Source organism: Carlito syrichta, unplaced genomic scaffold, assembly GCF_000164805.1.
Source record: "Carlito syrichta isolate Samal-C Ts95f unplaced genomic scaffold, Tarsius_syrichta-2.0.1 Scaffold305641, whole genome shotgun sequence".
Classification (NCBI taxonomy): Eukaryota; Metazoa; Chordata; class Mammalia; order Primates; family Tarsiidae; genus Carlito; species Carlito syrichta.
Window position 1 is genome coordinate 265,060 of NW_007249737.1, and position 23,644 is coordinate 288,703.

At 40.2% G+C, this 23,644-nt stretch overlaps 1 protein-coding gene across 1 annotated transcript in view; it reads left to right on the top strand.

The window, feature by feature from the left end:
• Positions 1 to 3,211: 3,211 nt before the first annotated feature.
• Positions 3,212 to 23,644, top strand: part of ACAP2 (ArfGAP with coiled-coil, ankyrin repeat and PH domains 2) — a 140,732-nt gene continuing 120,299 nt past the window's right edge. Inside the window, exon 1 of the mRNA XM_008061925.2 lies at positions 3,212 to 3,525. Coding sequence (XP_008060116.1) covers positions 3,473 to 3,525 — 53 coding nt within the window. The 5' untranslated portion in view covers positions 3,212 to 3,472. The remainder of the gene's footprint in view (positions 3,526 to 23,644) is intronic.

Below are 23,644 nucleotides of genomic sequence, written 5' to 3' on the forward strand. Positions count from 1 at the left end.
AGAGGGAGACTCCAACTCAAAAAAAAAAAAAAAGAAAAAGAAATAATTTGTGATACAATTATCCAGGGCAAAGCAGGGAGTTACTAGAAATTGGTGGATAACAGCAGTGAGGAAAGTTAGACAGTGGTATGGCATTAGTCTCGAATGAGGAGAAATTCTGCATGAAGATGGAATGTAAATTGTAAGTTGTCAAGTGTTAGGCTGTTGCTGACTGTGTCCTGACTCAGGAGTACCAGGGAGGAAAGACTAAAGAGCCTCTGCTCAAGAGGATGTATGGTCAAAAGGATCCTCAGAGGAAATTGGAAGCATTCTAGGAAGAGCCATGGGTATCCAGGGTTCCAGAGGGTTTGTAGGAAGGGACTGAGAAGTCCGGGGAGAAGACATTTGAGAGACATTAAAGGTCTGATCTTTAACAGCATGTTCTTTCTTTTTTTTTTTTTTGAGTTGGAGTCTCACTCTGTCCCCCAGACTGGAGTGTAGTGGCACGCTCCTGGCCACCGCAGTCTCAGCCTTTCAGGTAGCCGGAACTATAGGTGCGTGCTACCATGCCCAGCTAGTTTCTGATTTATTGTAGAGAAGAGGTCTCGCCAAGTTGCCTGGGCGGGTCTCAAACCTGTGGCCTCCCAAAGTGCTGGGATGACAGGCTAAGCCACCAAGCCCGACCAGCTTGTTCTTTTATTTTTATTTATTTATTTTTTTGAGACAGAGTCTCACTCTGTCACCCAGGCTGGAGTACAGTGGCACGCTCATGGCCACTGCAGCCTCGACTTGCTGGGCTCAGGCCATCCTTCTGCCTCAGTCATCCAAGTAGCTGGAACCACAGGCACGTGCCACCATGCCTGGTTAATTTTCTCTTGATTTATTGTAGAGCCGAGGTCTCACCAAGTTACCCAGGTTGGTCTAGAAACCATGGGCTCAGGCAATTCTCTTGCTTCGGCCTTCCAAAGTGCTGGGATTATAGGCGTGGGCCACCGTGCCCCGCCTCAGTATGTCCTTTTAAAGTGGAGACTGGTCTCGGTAACTTTCACTGTGTTGAAAAGAGACGTCTATATTTCAGCAAACAGAGAAGGCTTCCCAAAGGAGGCAGCATATGGGCTGTGTTTTAGAGAAGATAGAAGTGAGACTGCTACACAGGCAGACTTAAGCCACAACTGCAAAGAGGAGGGCAGGCAGTGTGTAGTGGGGGTCTGGCATCATGGAGCCTGTGTTTGGCTGGAGTCACCTGGCAAGTTATTTTTATGTCTTGGGGCTTCAGTTTCCATTATTATATGATGAAGATAATAATATTGTATTTCTTCTCTTCTAAGATGCACTGCTCCCACCCTACCCCATTTTTAATGTTTCTTAATATAGGACATATCTTATAATTAACACCCCAAAGTGCTTACTTTATCACAGGGCAGGGAAGAAAATTGTGGCAGTATTATCACTAACTGGGTATATGCAAATTTAGCCACCCACAGAAAGATGCTTATTTGATAATTAGCTTAGCTGAGTTATTTGCATTTGTGGTACCATGAAGGTGAATTTTAGTTTGAACCCGAAGTGTCACAATAGGTGTCTTCCAAAAGGCTATACTGGAATGAAGCATTAAAACAGTAAGTTAAAAAAAAGTTAAAAAAAATAAAAATAAAAAAAATAAAACAGTAAGTTATCCTGTATGCAGATTGTTATATACATCAGGAATGCAACCAAATGTAGTAGAAATTGCCAAACTTCAATTTGATATTGAAGTTACGATGATAGAAGAGGTTGGCCTTACCCACTAATGTGTTTGAGGACACTGAACATTCAGCAGTCAATAGTTTTTAGCTATCAATAGAAGTCACGTAGATTCCAGGGATATGTGATTAAAAAAAGAAACGAGCTTATAACCAAAGAAGAAAAGTATATAATGCCTCAGAAAGAAAGTATATTCTTTGAAATGTCTCAAAATTATACTGTTAATTTCTAAAGGTGCTAAAGAGATCAAGATATCTCTTGTAGGTTATGAAAAACAGTATGCCATCATGCTACATTTAGCTAGTTGGTTAAAAGGTTAAGACTTTAGACAGCAAAACAGCTTAGACTAAACTGTTGATTATTGTGCTGAAGAAGAAAGTGGTACAATTATAATAGCTAACATTTACTGAATGATTGGTATATGGCACTGTGTTAACTGGACAACTCTTATCAGATCAGTGTTGTTAAGTTCATTTTAAAGTGAGAAAACTAGGATGTAAACCTAGGAAGTTTGCCTCCAGATTATCAGATTAACAGCCACTGTGTTGTTACACCCTATGTATACACTTTCATGAATATGCCTATACTTTTTAGATTGGATTACAAAGTATACATTTAACTATAATTTATTCCTGTGCTTTTTACAACCAATGGCAATCATACTTTGATTCTTGAAATCAAAGAATATGGTAAATACCTGCCTTGTAGGATTATTGTGAGGATCAGATGATCAATATTTTAAAGTGCTCCTAGAAAAAGTGTGCATCAGAGGGGCAGGTGTTGCAAGGTGGAGTACATCATCGAAGAACAGCTGAAAACTTCTGAGAGAAAAGTATCAGTAAGGAGGAATGTCTTCTGCGGTTTTGAGAGCAGTTCCTCCACACGAAACGACCTACTTCTAATACCATCGATGCCCATCCCAGACGTCAGCTGAAGGAGTTAATCTCTGGTTTCATGAAAGATGTACATGAAAGCAATTTACAAATTATTAAGCGATGAAACCTATACGTGAAAAATGGATCTTATCATTAAAGTTACCCTTGCTCCTCTCTTGGCTTTAGTGTCTCTAAAGGAAGCAGTGGCTTACCCTAGCTCCTCCTTTTATAATTTCTGCCCCTAACCTTTTCAGATTTCTGCCAAAGTTGCTTTAAAAAGTAAATTTCCTTCCCCAGACCTGTAGGAGGCGGCTCCCCTGCACTGGCAGCTCGTTAGGGCGGGGCTGGGAAAGCAGGAGAAGAGGCGGGGGCTCGAAGGGAAGCGCGGCGCGCGGTCACGTGACTTCCTTCCCAAGGAGCCCCAGCTGCCGGCCTCCCAGCAACCGGTGCGTCCCGCCTAACGACGCCCGCGCAGCTCGGTTGGCCCTCGGGGGCGGTTGTGGCAAGGAGGTGCCCACGGTCGCGCTGCTTATTGGTTCCGGCTGCCGTCGCTCAGGCTCGTTGCCCCAGCGCCCGGAGGCGGTGCTGCTGAAGGCTCCTCCCACTGGCCGCCGGGTTCGTGGCTGGCTGGCCGCGGCTGTCACTCCCGGGCCGTTTCCCTGAGGCCAGCGCTCTACTGGGGGCAGGAGGAAGAGGGGCCGGACTGGGGCCTGACGAGCCGTCCCTGTCTTCGCGGCTGCTATGACCAGCGGGCGAGGCGCCCTCCGCAGCTCCGTGCAGCGCTAGTCGCGGCCGTGCGCCCGCCGTAGCCGTCTGGGTCCCCAGCGCCGCCGCTCCCGCGACCCCCTCGGCTCTCCCCGCGCCGCCTGCAAAGGATGAAGATGACGGTGGATTTCGAGGAGTGTCTGAAGGACTCGCCCCGCTTCAGGTAACCGGCACGGCCGCCCGGCTGGCGTCACCCGTAGCTGCCTCCGCCGGCGGTGTCGGCGTGAAAGCCGGCCCCGCGGATCGGGAGGCGGGCCCCGCAGTCCGCGCCTTCCGACGGGGCGAGCGGCCGTTGCAGCTGCTTCCGACCCCGCGAGGGCACTGCAGTCCCTCGCGCGCCCTTCCCGAGGGGCGAGGAGGTGGCCGGGAAGGGGACGTCGCCGCCTCGCCCCTCTTCCTCGCCCTCCTCCCGGGGCGGAGCGCCATGGGGGCCGGGCACACCCGCCCCGCTTGGAGGAAATGGGGTGCAGCCGCGTTCCCGAAGTCTCGTCCCCCAGGCGGGCGCGCGCTCTCGTCCCTTCCTCCTCTTGCAGCTCTTCCTTTCCCCTTCCTTCCGCTCCTTCTTGGTTTCCACCCCCGCCCCACCCCCTCTCGGAGGGAGCTTTCTGGGCATCCTCTCGCAGTTCACTTAGTTCCTCTTTGCGCTTTTCCGCTCCCCTGGCCTGGGGAGGAAGGAGTAGGGGGCAAGCTTGCCGTCGACTTCTGCTGCTTCGTGTCCCCGGCTGGGGGGACTCTCAAGACGGCGCCGGCGGTTGATTGGTGCTGGAGTCGCGGGTGGGGGTGGCTTGGCCAACCGCCTTCCGTCGACCCTGGGGGGTGACTACCTGCCTTTCTCCCCGCTTCAGCTCTTGGAGGGGGCCTGGCTCTCACGGGCTACTGGGCCGAGGGGTGAGGACTGGGGGGAAACAGAGCATTTCTGTTCCGAGAACGGAAGTAGGAGGGCCGTGAAGATTGCATTTCTGTTCCTCTTCCAGCAGCCTCTGCCCTGGAGGGCCCGGATCACAGTCGGATGCTCCCAGTGGATCTGTCACATAAACTGACGTGGGGGCAACTCCGATTCACATGGGCTGCCCTTCTTTCCATGTGAGAGGCCGCCGCCCTGAGGGTGACCGAGACACATGTTCTTTCCGTTTCGAGAGTCTAGGAAACTCTTGACTTGTTTGGGGGAATGGAGTTTTTTAGGTTGTATTCTACAGTGGATTTACAGGGCTGGTCTTAGGCTTTAAAAAAATAAGGCCTTGAAACTTCCGTTAGAGAGTGTCATTTCTTCAGAGCTTCCTCTGAGCATCGGCGTGCGTGTGCCCCCTGATCTCTGGGCCAAGCCTGGACTGTAGATTCTTGCATCCTCTGCCTGGGAACTGTCTAATTCTTATCCCTGTTGATTTGATTGGCTCATTCTCCTTTCAGTGAAAAGCAAGGAGAGATGTGAAACCAAGGAACTCCTACTTCTTAAGAGAAGATTTAAGAACACTCTTTGTCTTTACCTTTTGATCTTTTTTAGGTGTTAATTTTATTTGGAGCTGAGGGCTAGCTTGGACAAAAATGCCCTTGGTTTGACTGCTGTTGTTGATATTCATCCTTCAAACTTCTGTGTTCTGCATAAGTTGAAGGATTCGGGAGACACAAGTAGATTGTCTAGAACAGCCTTGGGGGTTAGTTTCCAGGATATTGTGGCAAATAAGGTAATTTTTAAAGTGTACCTTAGAGCACTTTCATTTTAAAAATAAAATAAAAATTTTGCTTTTTGTGAAATTTTTATTACTATGACTCAGCTATTTATTTTTAAATGAAGTAATGACAGCATTTTTCTCTTAGAGGATGTCGCTTTGTGCTCCTTTTGTTTCACATTTTAAATTTGATTCTTTTAAAAAACAAGTTGAGAGAAATGATTTGGGAATATGTCTAGCCACTGGTGTTGATCACAAACCATGTGATGTCTTTGTTTTTGAAATAAAGGAATCATTGAATATAAAATAAGAGGGAAAGATACTGATTAGGTTGTATGGAATATTATAGTGAACTTTTGTTAAAGAATGTAATATCAATTATATTTTTAATAAAGATATTAGATATTTTCAAGTTATTTCCAGTATTCCAGTTATTGTCAAACTGGAACAATTGGGAAGAGACACTAAGATTTCAAGAACCCCAACATCTTGTTTACATTTTTGGAACTAGATTAGGTTTGCAATAGAGGGAAGAATGCCAGAAATAAAAGTTTCTTAGTCACATTCCTAATTTTTACAGTTTTTCTATAATCCTATTACTATGTAGATTTGCTTAGCATTTGAAAATATTTCAGAAGTCTTTACACACATGCATGCTATATGTATAAGAGAAACTAGACATTTAAGAGTATTGTGCATGTTATGAGTGATATATTGAAACTCATATTAAAATTTAAAAAATTGTAAGGGCTGGGCTTGTGTTTTGGTAACAAGGCAGCTGCACTTGTGTGTTGATGAGTTGTGCTGTTTTTAAACTAATTTCTATTTTTATTTTCCTTTACAAATGAATCTTGTGGCATTTAAGACTGGTGCGTGCACATGACTGCCTTGGATGCTACAGAATTAATGCAAAAGGCAGATATTGCCGCATAAAATTTCACCCCTGTTTAAGCTTTAAACATTCATTTTCCTGTTAAATGGATGAAAATACAGGACTGGTTGAAATACCACGAGAGATGTTGTAGATGCAACATTGTCTTTAGTAATTTGAATAGTCAGTGGTTACTTTTACATTCCAGTGAACATTTTGTTTTGTTTTTAGATTGGAGGGCACATTTGTTGTATAATTTTGGGTTCCCTTTTTTAGTTTTTTAAACACCAGTTTAAAATCAGCTTAAAGGTCAAAATCTTGTTCATCTGAAGTCTAAAAATCTTGTTCATCTAAAAATCTGCAAGAATGTAAATTTGTCTAAATGTATTTCTTTTTTTTTGTGAGTCGAGGTCTTACTCTGTCACCCAGGCTGGAGGGCAGTGTCACGATCATGGTTCACTGCAGCCTCAACCTCCTGGGCTCAGGCCATCCTCTTGCCTCAGCCTCCTAAGTAACGGGAACTAAAAGGTGCATGCCACCCACCAAACCCGGCTAATTAAAAAAAAAAAAAAAAGGTTTTTTGGAGATGAGGTCTTGGTATATTGCCTAGGCTCAAGCAATCCTCTCGCCTTGGCATCCCAAAGTGTTGGGATTACAGGCATGAGCCACTGCACTTGGCCTAAATGTACTATTTTTTGAGTGGAAATTTTACATTATGACCAGCATTTGTTGAAGTTTGTATTTTGTTTAGTCCTTAAGTTAAATGTAGTTGTATGTAGTGGCTCTTTAAAATATTATAAAGTGGTCGGGCTCAGTGGCTCAGCCACTGAGGATTGCCTGAGCCTGCAGGTTCAAGACCAGCCCAGGCAACTTGGTGAGACTTTGTCTCTACAATAAACTAAAAATTAGCTGGGCATGGTAGTGCTCTCCTGTGGTTCTGGCTACTTGGACGACTGAGGTGTAAGGATCGCCCAAGCCCGGCAGGTTGACGCTGGGGTGGCCGTGAGCATGCCACTGCACTGTAGCCTGAGCGGTAGAGTGAGACTCCAACTCAAAAAAAAAAAAAAATTGTAAAGCTTTAATAAAAATTGTGCTTTCCTTTATTTAAACATATTCTGTTTTACTTAGGAAGTGAATATTTTGTTTGAACTAAAAAGTTGAGTTAAATCTTTCTAAATTGCGAAAGATTTTTACCCTAAACTTTTCAGATATTTAAAAAAAAAATGGCCTTAGTAAACTTTCACATACTTTAGTTTTTATCTGATACTTTTTTTTTTTTTTTTTTTTTGAGTTGGAATCTCACTCGATTGCCCAGACTGGAGTGCAGTGGCCGCTCCGGCCACCGCAGCCTTGACCCGCTGGGCTCCGGCGATCCTTCCGCCTCAGCCTTCCGAGTAGCCGGAATTACAGGCGCGCGCTACCATGCCCGGCTGATTTTTTGATTTATTGTAGAGATGAGGTCTCGCTGCCCAGGCGGGTCTCGAACTCGCGGGCTCAAGCAATCCACTCACCTCAGCCTCCCAAAGGCACGGGATTACAGGCCGAGCCACCGAGCCTGGCTTATCTGATATTTTTATTTTTTATCCTTTAACAGTATCTACTATTCTGAAGGTTTTTCATTTGTAGGTTCTATTTCAGATATGATTCTTATTTATGTGGGTGAAAAGTTTTTTTTTGTTTTTTTTTTTGTTTTGAGTTGGAGTCTCACTCTGTCGCCCAGACTGGAGTGCAGTGGCCGCTCCCGGCCACCGCAGCCTCGACCTGCTGGGCTCTGGTGATCCTTCCGCCTCAGCCTTCCGAGTAGCCGGAATTACAGGCACGCGCTACCACACCCGGCTCATTTTTTTGATTTATTGTAGAGATGAGGTCTCGCCTGCCCAGGCGGGTCTCGAACCTGCGGGCTCAGGCAATCTACTCACCTCAGCCTCCCAAAGGCGCGGGATTACAGGCTGAGCCACCAAGCCCGGCTGGGTGAAAGGTTTTAATGGGTAAGAGACATTGAAATATAATGACTACTATATATACATACCTTGGTTATGTATTGCTATTCACACTTTACCTTCTATCTTTAGATAAACTCTTAACATTTGGCATCTTATACTTAATAAACAGAATGGGCAAGGGATTAAGGAAAATGTGTATTTATCTCAAATGCGGTAGGATGAAATTATAATTTTACTGTGAATCAAAATACAAGAATCCTTATACTCCTCATTGCAGCTTCCAATTCTTCATTTAATGTAGTATCAATTTAAGTTGAAATAAAGAAACTCATTTTTGTAATGTGCTGGACCTCATATTAGATGCTTTTGTAGCTACTTTCTCATTTAACTGGTAAAATTGCAAGGTAGGAATTATTAGTCTCATTTTTCAAATGTTTAAAAAAGTCCCATACTGGATATTTTGATAGGTTAATTGACTTTCTTTTTTATTAGTTTTTTTTCTCTTACTAGATTGACTTTCTTAATGATGGACTTTCAGATGGGTTACCTGGAAGTGAATTCACTCATTGAATCTATCTCAAGCCAAAGACTTTAATTGAATTAGTTAAATTGCATTGTTTGTTTATGGTATCTTATCATACAAACATTTAAAAACTGGCTTTTGTATATTGCCTAGAAAAGTCTTCCTCATTTTATTATATTTTTTTCTGAGATTTTATAGTAACTTTTAGTTTCCTTTTTCTTTTCTTTTTCTTTTTTAGGTACAAGGTCTTGCTCTGTCACCCAGACTTGAGTGCAGTGGCTTCATCATTGCTCACTGTAAACTCTTTTTCCTGGGTTCAAGTGATCCTACAGCCTCTGGAATAGCTAAGCTGGTACTACAGTTGTGTGTCACCACACCTGGCTAATTAACTTTTTTTTTTTTTTTTTTTGGAGTGATGGTGTCTTGCTGTGTTGTCCAGGCTGGCCTCTAATTTCTGGCCTCAAGCAATCCTTCTACCTTGGCCTATCAAAGTGCTTGGATTACAGGTGTGAGCCACTATACCCAGCTGTAATTTTTAGTTTCATGAAATGCAATTGGAACTTAGTTTTGATTGTGGAGATAATCTAATTTTATTTTTTTCCTAATGAAAGTCACTTGTCCTAACACCTCGGATTGGAAAATATTCATCCTTTCCCCAGTGATTTAAAATGCTACACACATATCTTTTTGTGATCTCTGGAGTAAATACCTGCCCCCTTTTTAAAAAAAGAAATGTGTTGGCTATTAAATATTTTAGTCTTTACAGTAGTTTCTTCAATTTCAGAAGAAGATACGCTTTTCTGCATATTTTGGCTTTATTTAAAACTGAAAAAATTTCAATGATCCAACTTTATACTGTTTATAAGAGACATAATTTAGGCTGGGTGCCAATGGCTCATGCCTATAAACCCAGCACTTTAAAAGGCCGAGGTAAGAGGATTGCCTGAGCCCACAGATTCAAGACCAGCCAGGGCAACTTGGCAAGATCTCATTTCTGCAATAAAAAAGCATGGTAGAGCTTGCCTGTAGTTCCAGCTACTTGGAAGACTGAGGCAGAAGGATCACCTGAGCCCAGCATGTTGAGGCTATGGTGGCCGTGAGCATGCCACTACACCCCAGCCTGGGCACCAGAGTGAGAGACTTCAACTTAAAAAAAAAAAAAAAAAGATATACTTTAGATTCAAAGACACAAATAAGTTGAAAATAAAAGATAAACCATGCAAATTGTACCCAAACGAAAATTGGTATAGCTATGCTAATATCAGATAAAATAGACTTTAAGACAAAAATTACTAGAGACAAATATAAAAGGGTCAATGCATAAGGAAGACATAATGATTATAAATATATATTCACCTAGCACTGCACCAAAATGCATGAAACAAACTGACAGTGAAGACAGAAATAGACAGTTCAATAGTCAGAGTTGGAGACATAAATACTGTACTTTGAATAATGTGTAGAACAACTCAGCAGATGTTCAATAAGGAGACAGAAGATGTGAACGACATTGTAAACCAACAAGACTTAATAGTCATCTGTAGATTACATCACATAACTATAGCAGAATTCACATTCTACTCAAGTATACATGAAATATTTTCTGGCATAGATTATATGTTAGGACATCAAACAAGTCTCAATAAATGTAAAAGAACTGAAATAATACAAAATATTTTCTGACCACAATGAAATGAAATTAAAAATCAATAATAAGGAAATTGGAAAAATTCACAAATATATAGAAATTAAGCAGTGAACTTCTAAATAAACAGTGAATCAAAGAAGAAATCACAAGGGAAATTAGGAAATACTTTCAGACAAATGAAAACAAAAATACAACACGCCAAACTTATGGGGTGCTGCTGAAGCACTGCTTAGAAAGCCGTTTATACCACAAACACCAATATTGAAAAAAGAAAACTATCTCAAATTGGTAACCTAACTTTTCACCTTAAGAAACTAGAAAAAAAGAAACTTAATCTCAAGGCAGCAAAAGAGAAGAAATTAAAAACAGCAATGAGACTGGGCTTGGTCGCTCAGCCTATATTCCCAGCACTTTGGGAGGCTGAGGTGAGTGGATTGTCTGAGCCCGCAGGTTCGAGACCAGCCTGGGCAGCTTGGCGAGACCTTGTCTCTACAATAAATCAAAAACTGGCTGGGCATAGTAGCGTGCACCTGTAGTTCCAGCTACTTGGAAGGCTGAGGTGGAAGGATTGCAGGAATCTAGCAGGTCGACGCTAGGGTGGCCGTGAGCATGCATGCCACTGCACTCCAGCCTGGGCGAAGGAGTGAGACTCCAACTCAAAAACAAAAGCGAAAACAAAAACAAAAAACAATGAGAGCAGAAATAAGTGAAACTAGAGAATAGAACAATAGAGAATCAATGAAACTAAAAGTTACTTTTTGAAAAGGTCAACAAAAACGACAAACCTTCAGCTAGACTTACAAAGATAAAAAAAGGGAGAAGACTCAAATTACTAAATTCAGGAGTGAAAGAGGACACATCACTACCAATTTACAGAATTATTAGGATTATAAGGGAATTTACTGATAATTCTGTGGCTGCAACTTAGGTGAAATGAATATATTTCTAGAAAGACACATCGACTCAAGAAGAAATAGAGAATTTGAATAGATCTATAAAAAAATTGATAATCAGAAAGCTTCCCTCAAGGTGTGATGACTATGCCTATAATCTCAGCACTTTGGGAAACTGAGGCAGAAGGACTGTCTGAACTCAGGAATTTGAGACCAGTGTAGGCAAAATAGTGAGACCTCATTACAACAACAACAAAAATTAGCCAGGTGGGGTAATGTGTACCTCTAGTCCTAGCTACTTGGGAGACCAACATGGAAGGATCTTCTGAGCCCAAGAGTTCAAGGCTACAGTGATTGTGCCACTGCACCCCAGCCTGGGTAACAGTGACATCCCTGACTCTAAAAGAAATGCCAAGACCAAGACACTGGTGAATTCTACCAAATATTCAAAGATGAATTCACACTATATTTCACACTCCTAAGAAATAAAAAGGGGTGGGCTATCACTTTCCAAATTATTCACATTTCAAACCATTAGTCCATTATTACTCTGCTAGACAATATTTTGCAAGAAAAGAAAACTATAGATCAATATTCCTTATGAGTACAAATATGAAAATCTTCAGCAAAATACTAGCAGATTAAATATAGCAACATATAAAAAAGGATTGTACACCATGAGTAAGTCAGATTTATCCCAAGAATGCAAAGTGGGTTTAACATACAAAAATCCATCAATGTAATGTACTATAATAGAGTAAAGGTCAGAAGCAACATGTAATCATTTCAAAAGATGCAGAAAAAGCATTTGACAAAATTCAGCACTCTTTCATGATAAAGATACTCACTAAACTAGGGATAGGGAACTTCTTCAGCCTGATAAAGGATACAATATCTTTATCTGACATCATACTTAATGGTGGAAGACTAAAAGCTTTTAAAATCATTCTCCTAAGGAAGAAAAAGCTTCCTGTCATCACTTCTATTCAGCATTGTAGTGGAGGATATAACTGTAGCAATTCGGCAAGAAAAAGAAATTAAAGGCATCCATATGGGAAAAGAAGTAGTAAAACGATGTATTTTTAGTATCTTGTACAGTCAGCCCTCTCTATCCATAGGTTCTGTTTCTGAAAGTCAACTAATTGTGGATTGAAAATATTTGAGAAAAACAGTAGAAGAGAGAAATGTAACAAAAAATAATGCACATAAAAATATAGTATGACAACTATTTGCATAGCATTTGCTTTGCATTATATATTATGAATAATCTAGGGATGATTTAAAGCATACAGGAAGATGTGTGTAGGTTATGTGTGAATACTATGCCATTTTATTATTTATTTTTATAGGTATCTTTTAAAACGTTTTTATTTCAGTAGCTTTTGGGGTCCATGATTGTATTGTATAGCAGCAAAGAAGTCTGGACTTGAAGTGTCCCCGCTACTCCCGCCTGTGCACGTTGTACCTCATTGGTGACTTTTTTTGTCCCTCTACTTTCCATCCCGCCTCCCCACTTCTGAGTCTCCAATTTCCATTACACCATTCTCTATGTCTTTGCAGATCCTTTTTTTAGCTCCCACTTATAAGTGAGAACATGTAGTGTTTGGTTTTCTGTTCCTGTGTTAGTTCACTTAGGATAATGTTCTCCAGTTCCATCCAAAGTGCTGCAAAAGACATTATTTCATTCTTTTTGATGGCTGAACCGTATTCCATAGTGTGTACATATATACCACATTTTATCTGCTGTTCAGTTGATGGGCATTTAGGTTGATTCTACATCTTTGCAATTGTGAATTGTGCTGTGATGAATATGTGAGTGCAGGTGTCTTTTTTGTTTAACAACCTGTGTTCCTTATGGTAGATACCTAGTAGTGGGATTGCTGGATCAAATGGTAGATCTATTTTCAGTTCTTTGAGAAAGCTCCAATTTTCATAGAGGCCATTATACTAATTTACACCTCCACTAATAGTATGTAAGCATTCCCTTTTCACCACATCCATGCCAGTATTGTTTTTTGAGTTTTTAGTTAGGGCCATTCTGACTAGTGTAAAGTGGTATCTCATTTTGGTTTTAATTTGCATTTTTCTGTGATTAGTGATGTTGAGCATTTTTTTCATATGTTTGTTGGACATTTGTATATCTTTTTTTGAGAGGTTTCTGTTCATGTCATTTGTCTACTTTTTAATGGGGTCCTTTGCTTTTTTCTTGATGATTTGTTTGAGTTTTTTGTAGATTCTCGATATTAGTCCTTTGTCAGAGGTATAGTTTGCGAATATCTTCTCCCATTCTGTAGGTTGACTGTTTGCTCTGTTGATTATTTCTTTTGCTGTACAGAAGCTTTTTAGTTTGATTAAATTCCACTTATTTATGTTTTTGTTGTACTTGCTTTTGGGGTTTTAGCCATAAATTCTTTGCCTAGACCAGTGTCCAAAAAGAGTTTTCCTAGGTTTTCTTCTAGGATTTTTATGGTTTCAGATCTGACATTTAAGTCTTTAATCCATCTCGAGTTAATTTTTGTATATAGTGAGAGATAGGGACCAAGTTTCATTTTTCTGCATGTAGCTGTCCAATTTTCTGAGCACCATTTTTTGAGTATGGTGTTCTCTTTCCCCAGTGTATGCTTTGGTGTGTTTTGTCAAAGATCAATTGGTTGTAGGTATTTGGGCTTATTTCTAGATTCTCTATTCTGTTCTATTGGTACATGAGTTTTCTCTTGTATCATTACCATGCTGTTTTGGTTACTACAGCCTTGTAGTATTATTAGAAGTTAAGTAATGTGATGTCTCCAGCTTTGTTGTTTTTGCTCTGGATTACTTGGGCTATTCTGGCTCCTTTTTGGTTCCATATGAATTTAGGATTTTTTCTAATTCTGTGAAAAATGATGTTGGTAGTTTGAAAGGGCTGCGTTGACTCTGTAGATTACTTTGGGAAATATGGTCATTTTATCATTTCTTTAATGAGTTGTGGAGTGCGATACCTGTCCCACTCCTCTCTGGGTTCCAAGGAAACTCTTTATTTTGGTTTACTCTGTAGGAGAAACATACTCTAGCCTATGCCATTTTATATATGGACTTGAGAATCCATGGATTTTGGTATGGGGGAGTCCTGGAACCAATGCCCTGTGGATACCAAGAGTCGATGACTATATATAGAAAATTCGAGTGAGCCACAAAAATCAGTTAAAACTAGTAAGCTCAGCAAGGCTGCAGGATATAAGATCAGTGTATAAAGATTAATTTGTAATCCCAGCACTTTGGGAGGTCAAGGCGGGAGGATTGTTTGAACTCAGGAGTTCAAGATCAGCCTAGGCAACATAGTGAGACCTTGTCTCTCTCAAAAAAATAAAAAAACTAGACCAGATGCGGTGGCTCATGCCTGTAATTTCAGCACTTTGGGAGGCTAATGTGGGTGAATTGCTTGAGCCCAGGAGTTTGAGACCAGCCTGGGCAACGTAGTGAAACCTCGTCTCTACAAAAAAATTAATAACGTCAAATACACCTGTAGTCCTAGTTACTCAAGATGCTGAGGTAGAAGGATTGCCTGATCCCTGGAGGTCGAGGCTACATGAGCTGTGATTGTTATGATCATGCCACTGCACTGTAGCCTGGGTAGCAGAGTGAGATTCTGACAATAATAATAATAATAATAATAATAATAATAATAATAATAATAATAAAACTAGTTGAGTGTGGTGGTGTGCACCTTTAGTACCAGCTACTTGGGAGGCTGAAGTGGAAGGATTGCCTGAGCCTTGGAGGTCAAGGGTGTGGTGAGCTGTGATCATGCCACTGAACTCCAGCCTGGTCAACAGAGTGAGACCCCAATTAAATAGTTATTTGTTTTTCCATACACTAGCAAGGGAAACCAATCTCCAATCTCTTTACAGTGATATCAAAAGTAATAAAATACTTAGAAATAACTATTTAAAAAGTGCAAGACTATACACTGAAAACTACATAAAATTATTGAAAGAAATTAGAAACTTAAATCAATGGAAGTACATCCCATGTTTAGGGATCAGATGACTTAATATTGTTAAAATGACAATACTCCCCGTGTTGATATATAGAAACACAATTCCTATCAAAATTCTAGCTGGGCTCGGTGGCTCAGCCTGTAATCCCGTGCCTTTGGGAGGCTGAGGTGAGTGGATTGCCTGAGCCCGCGGGTTCGAGACCCACCTGGGCAGGCGAGACCTCATCTCTACAAAAAAAAATTAGCCGGGCGTGGTAGCGTGCGCCTGTAGTTCCAGCTCCTTGGAAGACTGAGGCGGAAGGATCGCCGGAGCCCAGCAGGTCGAGGCTGCGGTGGCCGGGAGCGGCCACTGCACTCCAGTCTGGGCGACAGAGTGAGACTCCAACTCAAAAAAAAAAAAATTCTAATAGGTTTCTTTGAAGAAATTGGCAAGCCGATTCTGAAATTCATGTGGAAATGCAAGTGACCCAGAATAGCCAAAACAATCTTGAAAAATAGCAGAGTTAGAGAATTTTCTTTCTCGTTTATTTTTAAAAAAAAACTTTTTTTCCCCCTATGGTTTATAAAACTTTTTTTTAAGAGTCAGGGTCTTGCTATGCCACCCACGCAGAAGTGCATTGGTGTGATCATAGCTCACTGCAGTGTCAAACTCCTGACTCCTTTAAATGATCCTTCCACTTCATTCTCCCAAAATGCTGGGATATAGGCATGAGCCACTGTGCCAGGCCTCCAGTTTCAAAAATTAATATGAAATGATTGTAATGAAGACAGTGCAGTACTGATGTAAGAATAGACATATAGATCAAGGAAATACAATTGAGAGTCTAGAAGCAAATCCTTACATGTATGGTCAACCAGTTTTTGACAGGGGTGCCAAGACAATTCAATGAATGAAAAAATAGTAATTTCAATAGGTGGGGATGGAATGTCCACATGTACAAGTATTAGGTTAGAGCCCTACTTTATGCCATAGGCAAAATTGACTCAAAATAGACCATAGATCTAAACATAAGACCCAAAACTATAAAACTCATAGAAAAAAACATAAGATTAAATCTTTGCCAGGCGCAGTGGCTCACGCCTTTAATCCCAGCACTTTGGGAGGCTGAAATGAGAGGATTGCCTGAGCCCAGGGGTTCAAGACCAGTGTGGGCAACATGGTGAGACCTTGTTTCTACATTAAAAAAAAAAATTAGCTAGGCGTGGTGGCACACACCTGTAGTTCCAGCTGCTTGGAAGTCTGAAGTGAAAGAATCACCTGAACCAGCATGTTGAGGCTGCAGTGTCCATGAGCATGCTACTACACTCCAGCATGGATGACAGAGTGGGACTCAAACTCAAACTCAAAAAAAAAAAGATTAAATCTTTGTGACTTTGAATTAGGCAATAGTTTTTTTTAATTTTAAAGATACAGTAGCGGGGCTCGGTGGCTCAGTCTGTAATCTCAGCACTTTTGAGCCCGTGGGTTTGAGACCAGCCTGGGCAACTTGACAAGGTACAATTCAGGACTGTACAAAAGATGCGGGCTACAATTCAGGATTAGGTATACAAGTGGTCATCATACAGGTAAAGTTTGGGCCTCCCGTTGGTCCCCACTTTGCCTGGTTTGAGATCAGGTACCCTTATTATTGTTGTGTCCCCTCCCCCACCGTGGCAGTATCTCCATACTGCCAATCCTTTTCTTATAGTATTATGGAAAATGTTCAGGGACTGCTTATGAGTGAGAATATGTGATAGTCTGTTCTTTGTTTGTGTTATAGATCATGGCGATAGTTTCCTAGATATGACTCAAAGTACTGGCAACAAAAGAAAAGATTAACAAATTGAATTTCAATAAAATTAAGAACTTTTGTGCTTCAAAGGACACAATAGGTAAAAATATTTCAAATTATACCTGATAAGGGATGTATATACAGAGCATATAAAGCTCTACAGCTCTCTTAAAGGGCAAATAACCCCATTAAAAAATGGGCAAAGGATTTGAGTAAACATTTCTTCAAAGAATATATACAAATATTGAATAAGCACTTGAAAATATACTCAGCATCACTTGCCAGTAATGCAAATAAATGCAAATAAAACCACGATGAGATACTGCTTCATGCCCACTGGTATGGCTATCGTAGAAAAGATGCACAATAACCAGTGTTGGCAAGAATGTGGAGCTATTGGAATCCTCATACATTGCCCATGAGAATGTAAAATCATGCAGCCACTTTGGAAAACTGTTTGGCAGTTTCTAAGAAGTTAAACATGTGGTTGCCATATGTCCCAGTTGTTCCACTTCTAGATATATACCCAAGAGAATTGAAAATATATGCTCACAAAACTTTGCATGGGAATGTTCATAGGAGCATTATTCCTAGTCAAAAGGAGAGACAACCCAATTATTTATGAATGGAGAAATAAAATATGGGTTATCTATACAGTGGCATATTATTCAACTATAAAATGGAATGAATGATACATGCTGCAGTATGGATGAATCTTGAAAACATTTTGGTAAATGAAGTAAGCCCAACACAAGGGCTACATATTACAGTTTTATTTATGCAAAATGTCCATAATAGGCAAATTTTATAGGGACGATGTAGATTAGTGATTTTTAGGGGTTGGAGGGAAGGGAAATGGGGAGTGATTAATAATGAATATGGATTTTTTTTTTATTGAGTGATGAAGATTTTCTGGAGTTAGATAGTGGTAATGGTGGCAGGACCCTGAATGTACTAAGACCCATGTATACTTTCTTTTTTATTTCTTTTAAAGATGTGGATGTACAATTAAAGATTAGGTATACAAGTACAGGTAAAGTTTGGGCTTCCCGTTGGTCCCTACTTTGCCTGGTTTGATATCAGGTACTCTTATTGATGTTATGTGCCCTCCCACCCCCCCAACCCCATCCCCCCCATCCCACCCCAGCAGTTTCCGGCTACTGTCAATCCCTTCCTTATAGTATTATGGTAAATATTCAGGGTCCACTTATGAGTGAGAAAATGTGATACTCAGTTCTTTGTTTCTGTGATAGATCACTGGTATTATAGACTCTAAATCCCTCCAAGTTGCTGCATAGTCCATCATTTTGTCCTTCTTTGTGGCTAATATTCCATTGTGTGTATGGAATTTAAAAATCCAGTCCAGTTTCAATGGGCAGCACAGTTGGTTCCATGTTTTTGCTATTGTGAATAGTGCTGCAATAAACATGCATGTGCAGGTCTCTTTTTTGTACAGTGATTTGATTTCCTCTGGGTATATTCCCAGTAGGGGGATTGCTGGGTTGTATGGAAGGACCAGGATCTACAAGGAACTCAGACGTACTGAAAGGAAAAAAACCAAACAGCACCATTAAAAAGTGGGCAAGGCTGGATGTGGTGGCTCAAGCCTGTAATCCCAGCACTTTGGGAGGCCAAGGCAAGAGGATCCGAGACCAGCCTTGGCTAATTGGTGAGACCTTGTCTCTATCAAAAAATTAGCCATACGTGGTAGCGTGCTCCTGTAGTTCCAGCTACTTGGAAGGCTGAGGCGGAAGGATTGCCTGAGGCCAGCAGGTTGATGCTGGGATGGCCATGACCATGCCACTGTACTCCAGCCTGGGTGACAGAGACTAGACACTTCTCAAAAGAAGACATACAGACAGTCAACAGACATATGAATAAGTGTTCAGCCTCACTAATCATCAGAGAAATGCAAGTCAAAACTGCATTGGCATACCACCTAATCCCAGTAAGAATGGCCATCATTAATAAAACAAAAAACAGCAGATGCTGGCGAGGATGCAGAGAAAAGGGAATGCTTCTACACTGCTGGTGAGAATGCAAACTAGTTCAACCTCTGTGGAACACAGTGTGATGATTTCTACATTGTATATTTTTAATTGTGAATTTTATGTTGTGAATGATATCTCAATATAGCTGTTATTGAAAAAGATTTGAAGCATAGGACATTTACAATCAAATGCATTAAACAGAATAGAAAATATATATTGAGACTCCATATTTCTTTCACCTTGCCTTAACAGTTATCAATACATGACATATCTTTGAACCCTCCTCCCCCACCCGTATATAATTAATCAATATTTACATATATATATCTCTAAAGTGATCAAAACTTTAAAAAAGTATATAAACATATACCATTATCACATCAGAAAAAGGTAACTTCTTTAATGTCGTCAAACATCCATTAAATAAAGCTTTGTAGGTTAAGTAGGTTTCTTTTGTTTTTTTTAATCCTTTATCATATTAGAGGACTATATCTGTTCCCTGTTAAATGAATTCCCTTTCCCATAATCTGTCTGAAGATCAGAAATCCCTGTAGATCATCTTGGAAGAAACAAATAATCAGACAGAGAACATAATTTGGCAGTCATTCATGGGCCTTTTTGAACCTCTTATTTTCATACCTTTTCATCTTCTCTAACCTGAACTGGTTGCTTTCTTGGTCTTTTACACTTAAAACATTTTATTTTGTTGTTATAAAAAATTTCAAATGGTTATAGAAAATTAACATTTCTTGCAAGACAGGTCTAGTGATGACAAATTCAATTTTTGTTTGTGTGAGAAAGCCTTCACATTTGAAGGATAATTCTGTAGGGTATAGAATTCTCAGTTGGTGTTTTTTCTCTCAACACTTTAAATATTTTGCTTTATTCTCTTCTTGCCTGCATGATTTCTGAGAAGTTGAATATAATTCTTATCTTTGCTCTTCCATAGTTAAGGTGTATTTGTTCATGGCTTCCTTCAATATTTTTTCTTTTTTTTTGAGTTGGAGTCTCATTCTGTTGCCCAGGCTGGAGTGCAGTGGCACACTCAAACTGCTGGACTCAGGCTCTCCTTCTGTAGCCTCAACCTGCTGGGCTTAGGCTATCCTTCTGCCTCAGCCTACCAAGTAGCTGGAACTATAGGCATGTACCACTATGCCCAACTAATTTTTTGATTTATTGTAGAGATGAGGTCTTACCAAGTTGCCCAGGCTGGTTTCGAACCCCTGAACTCAGGCAATCCTCTCGCCTCAGCCTTCCAAAGTGCTGGGATTACAGGTTTGTGCCACCGCACCTGGCTTAATATTTTTTCTTAAGCTTAGATTTTCTGATGATTGAATATGATATGCTTAGGTGTGGGGTTTTTTTCCCCCATTTATTCTGCTTGGTGTTCTCTGAGTTACTTGTGTCTGTGTATTGGTATCTGACATTAATTTGGGTGATATTCTCAATCTTTATTGCTTCAAATACTGCATGTTTCTTCTTTCTCTTTCATCTTCTTCTGCTATTCTAATTATGCATATTTTATACCTTTGTATTTGTTCCTCAGTTCTTGAATATTCTGTCCTGTTTTTTAAGTCTTGATTTGAGTCAGGATCTCATTCTGCTGCCCAGGCTGGACTGTAGTGGCACGATCATGACTTACAACCTCAGCCTCCTGGGCTCAGGTGATCCTTTCACCTCAGCCTCCCAAGTAGCTAGTGCTAAGGTGCACACCACCATGTGTGACTAATTTTTTTTATTTTTTGTAGAGATGAGGTCTCACTGTGTTGCCCAGGCTGGTATCAAACTCCTGGGCTTAAACAGTCCTCCTGCCTTTTCCTTCCATTGCAGGCGTGGGCCACCGTGCCTGGCTATTTTCTTTCTCTTTGCTTTTCAGTTTTGAAAGTTTTTGTTTTCCTGTCCTCAAGCTCAGAGATAATTTCCTCAGCCATGTCTGTTCATTCTTCTAATGAGCCTGTCAAGAGTCTTCATTTGTTACAGCGTTTCTGATCTCAAACATTTACACACTTTATCCTTCTCTACTTGCATGTTGTCTACTTTTTTATTAAAGTGCTTAGCTTATGAATCATAGTTTTAAAATATTTCTGGTCTGGTAATTCCAACATTCCTGCTATATCTGACTGGTTCTGATGGTTGCCTGTCTCTTCACGTTGTTTTTTTGCATTTTAGTGCACCTTGTAATTTGTTTTTTTTTTTTTTAAAGAGGAATATATTGTCTTGAGTCAAGGTAAATAGGCCTTTAGTAATGGTGCCGTAAGTTGTGCTGAGGGAGAGGTGTTCTGTAGTCCTATGATTAGGTTTCGGTGTTTTGGGGAAACTGTGCCTGGATTGTGAACTTCACTAGTGGTTCTCCTGTTTTCTTTTGTCCTTTAAGGTGGGACAGAATGGTTGGAGGGGGTTGGAGTCTTGTATTTACCTTTCCTTAGGTAGATTAGGCTCTGATAAGATTGTTTTTTCCTTGTTAAGAAAAAAGAATGCTTTGGTGTATTTCAAAAATTGTTCTTTTTGCCTTTCCCTTACCCGGAAGCACAAGGGAATTTTCTTCCCAATCACTGTGAAGAACTGGTAGAACTTCTAGAAGTAAAACTCACAAAACTGTGAGCACTGCCCCCGCCCCAGTCCTTGGTCATAAACTCCCTGAAGTTTTAAAGGCTCTGACTTGTACAGACACTGCCTTCAACAATTTGTCGATTACAGTTTGTTTTCCTGCTCTGGCACTGGTTCCTGGGGGAAGTTTCTCCTTATTGGTTTCTGCTCTAATAAATTATGATTTTCTGTATTCACATGTCTGTCGCTCTACTTTTTGGGGCAGTGGTTTGCCCTGTGATCTCACTTCTTTGATGGATCTAAGAGTTGTTGATTTTTCCGTTTGTTCAGCTTTTTACTTTTTAGGATGGAATGGCAATTTCTAAGCTCCTTTACATGCTGGACCAGAAATTGGAAGTGTACCGGTGAATTTAGTTTTGAATTTCTTTTAAAAATTCTCAGTGACCATTAAATTTTTTGTGAGGTATATGTTCAAATTTTTTGCCCATTAAAAGTATTGTGTTGTCTTTTTAAAATTTTCTCACTCTGATGCCCAGGCTGGAGTACAGTAGCATGATCATGGCTTACCGTAACCTCAAATTCCTAGGCTCAATGATCCTCCTGCCTCAGCCTTCCAAGTAGCTGGGACTACAGGTGCATGCTACTACATCTGGCTAATTTTTGAATTTTTGTAGAAACAGGATCTCACTATATTGCCTAGGTTGGTCTCGAACTCAAGGGCTCAAGCAATCCTCCCAAAGTGCTGGGGTTATAGGCATGAGCCACTGCGTCTGTCCTTCTCTTTCATTTGGTATGACAATTCCTTCTGTCTTTCCTATATTGGATTTGGTTTGTCTTGAAACTCATGTTGTTGTCTTTTCTGTTCTTTTCCTTTTTGAGACTTTATTTATCTGGAAATATTGAAACCATTTTCTCTTAGTATTTGAAGGGACTTGCCCCATTGTTTTCTGGTTTTCAGTGTTGATATATGGTGCTGCTTTGATATCCTGATTCACTTTTTTGTCCTTAAAGGTTTTTTACATTCTGTCTTTATTTCTGGATTCCTGAAATTTCATAATGATATACCTTCATTATTATCTTTTTTGTTCATTATCTTGGACACCTTTCTATCAATTTAAAAAATGAATGTCTTTTAGTTTTGGGAAATCTAGTATTATTTCTTTGATGATTTCTTCCCCTTTTTTTTCTGTTACTTTTTCACTGGAATTTTGAGTTTTAAAAATGAATCCTATAATTTTCTCTTTCCTATTTTACTATCTCTTGGCCTTTAAAAATTATTGTAGCTTTTTTTTTTTTTTTTTTTTAAAGAGATGAGGTCTTGCTGTCTTTTGGAAAAAATTGTAGCTGGTCTAGATGATGCTATCCTCCTCCAAAGAGGAAGATCTTCCTTTGTTAGTTTGATAGAGTAGCAGATTATCATCTTAGTCTAGTCAAAGGATGAGATTTATTACAATCATGTGCTGTATAACAATATTTTGACATTTTGATCATTGAGGGACTGCACATATGACTGTGGTCTGTGTTTTTACTGTAGCTTTATTATGTTTAGATACAAAATACCATTGTGTTACAGTTGCCTACAGTGGTATTCAGTACAGTAATACACTGTACAGGTTTGTATCCTAGGAACTATAGACTATACCATTTATCCTAGGTGTGTAGTAGCCTATACCATCTGGGTTTGTGTAAGTATACTCTGTGATGTCTGTACAAAGATGAAATCACTTAATGAGGCATTTCTCAGAAGTTACCCCCTTTGTTAAATGATTCATGACTGTAGTTGCCTATTATTACAAATTACTCCATTAGTAGCCTAAAACAACACAAAATTATCTTATAGTTCTGAAGGTCAGAGTTTCGATGAAAATCTCACTGGGTTAAAATAAAGTTCCCTTATTTTTATGTTTTGCCTTTTCTAGTTTTGAAGGGCTGCGCACATTCCTTGGCTCATGGTCCCCTTCTATCTTAAAAGCTAGCAGTGGTTGTGACACTCCTTCTGTCTCTCTCTCTTACTGATAAGGACCCTTGTGGTAACATTGGGCCCACCTAGATAATTTTAGGATAATCTCCTAATCTCAGAGTCAGTTGATAGCAACCTTAATTCCAACTGCTGCCTTAATTCCCTTTCCCGTGTAACCTAAGGCAGTCACAGGTTTAAGGGGATTAGGATGTTGACATCCTTGGGAGGAGGCATTATTTTGTATACCACAGTTCATGCTCTGACTCCCAAAGATTCACCTCTGTCCCACATGCAAAATATATTCACCCCACCCCAGCACCTGCAGAGGTCTCAAGTCACACTGGGTTGTAGTTTTAAAGATCTAATATATGTTCATTAGTTTACATATTACCTTCTTATAGTGCAAATTTTTGGTAGCTTTGCTATTTTCATTTAATAGTATATTATACATTTTCAGTATTGCTAGGAAAGTTTTATGACAAAAGCATGTT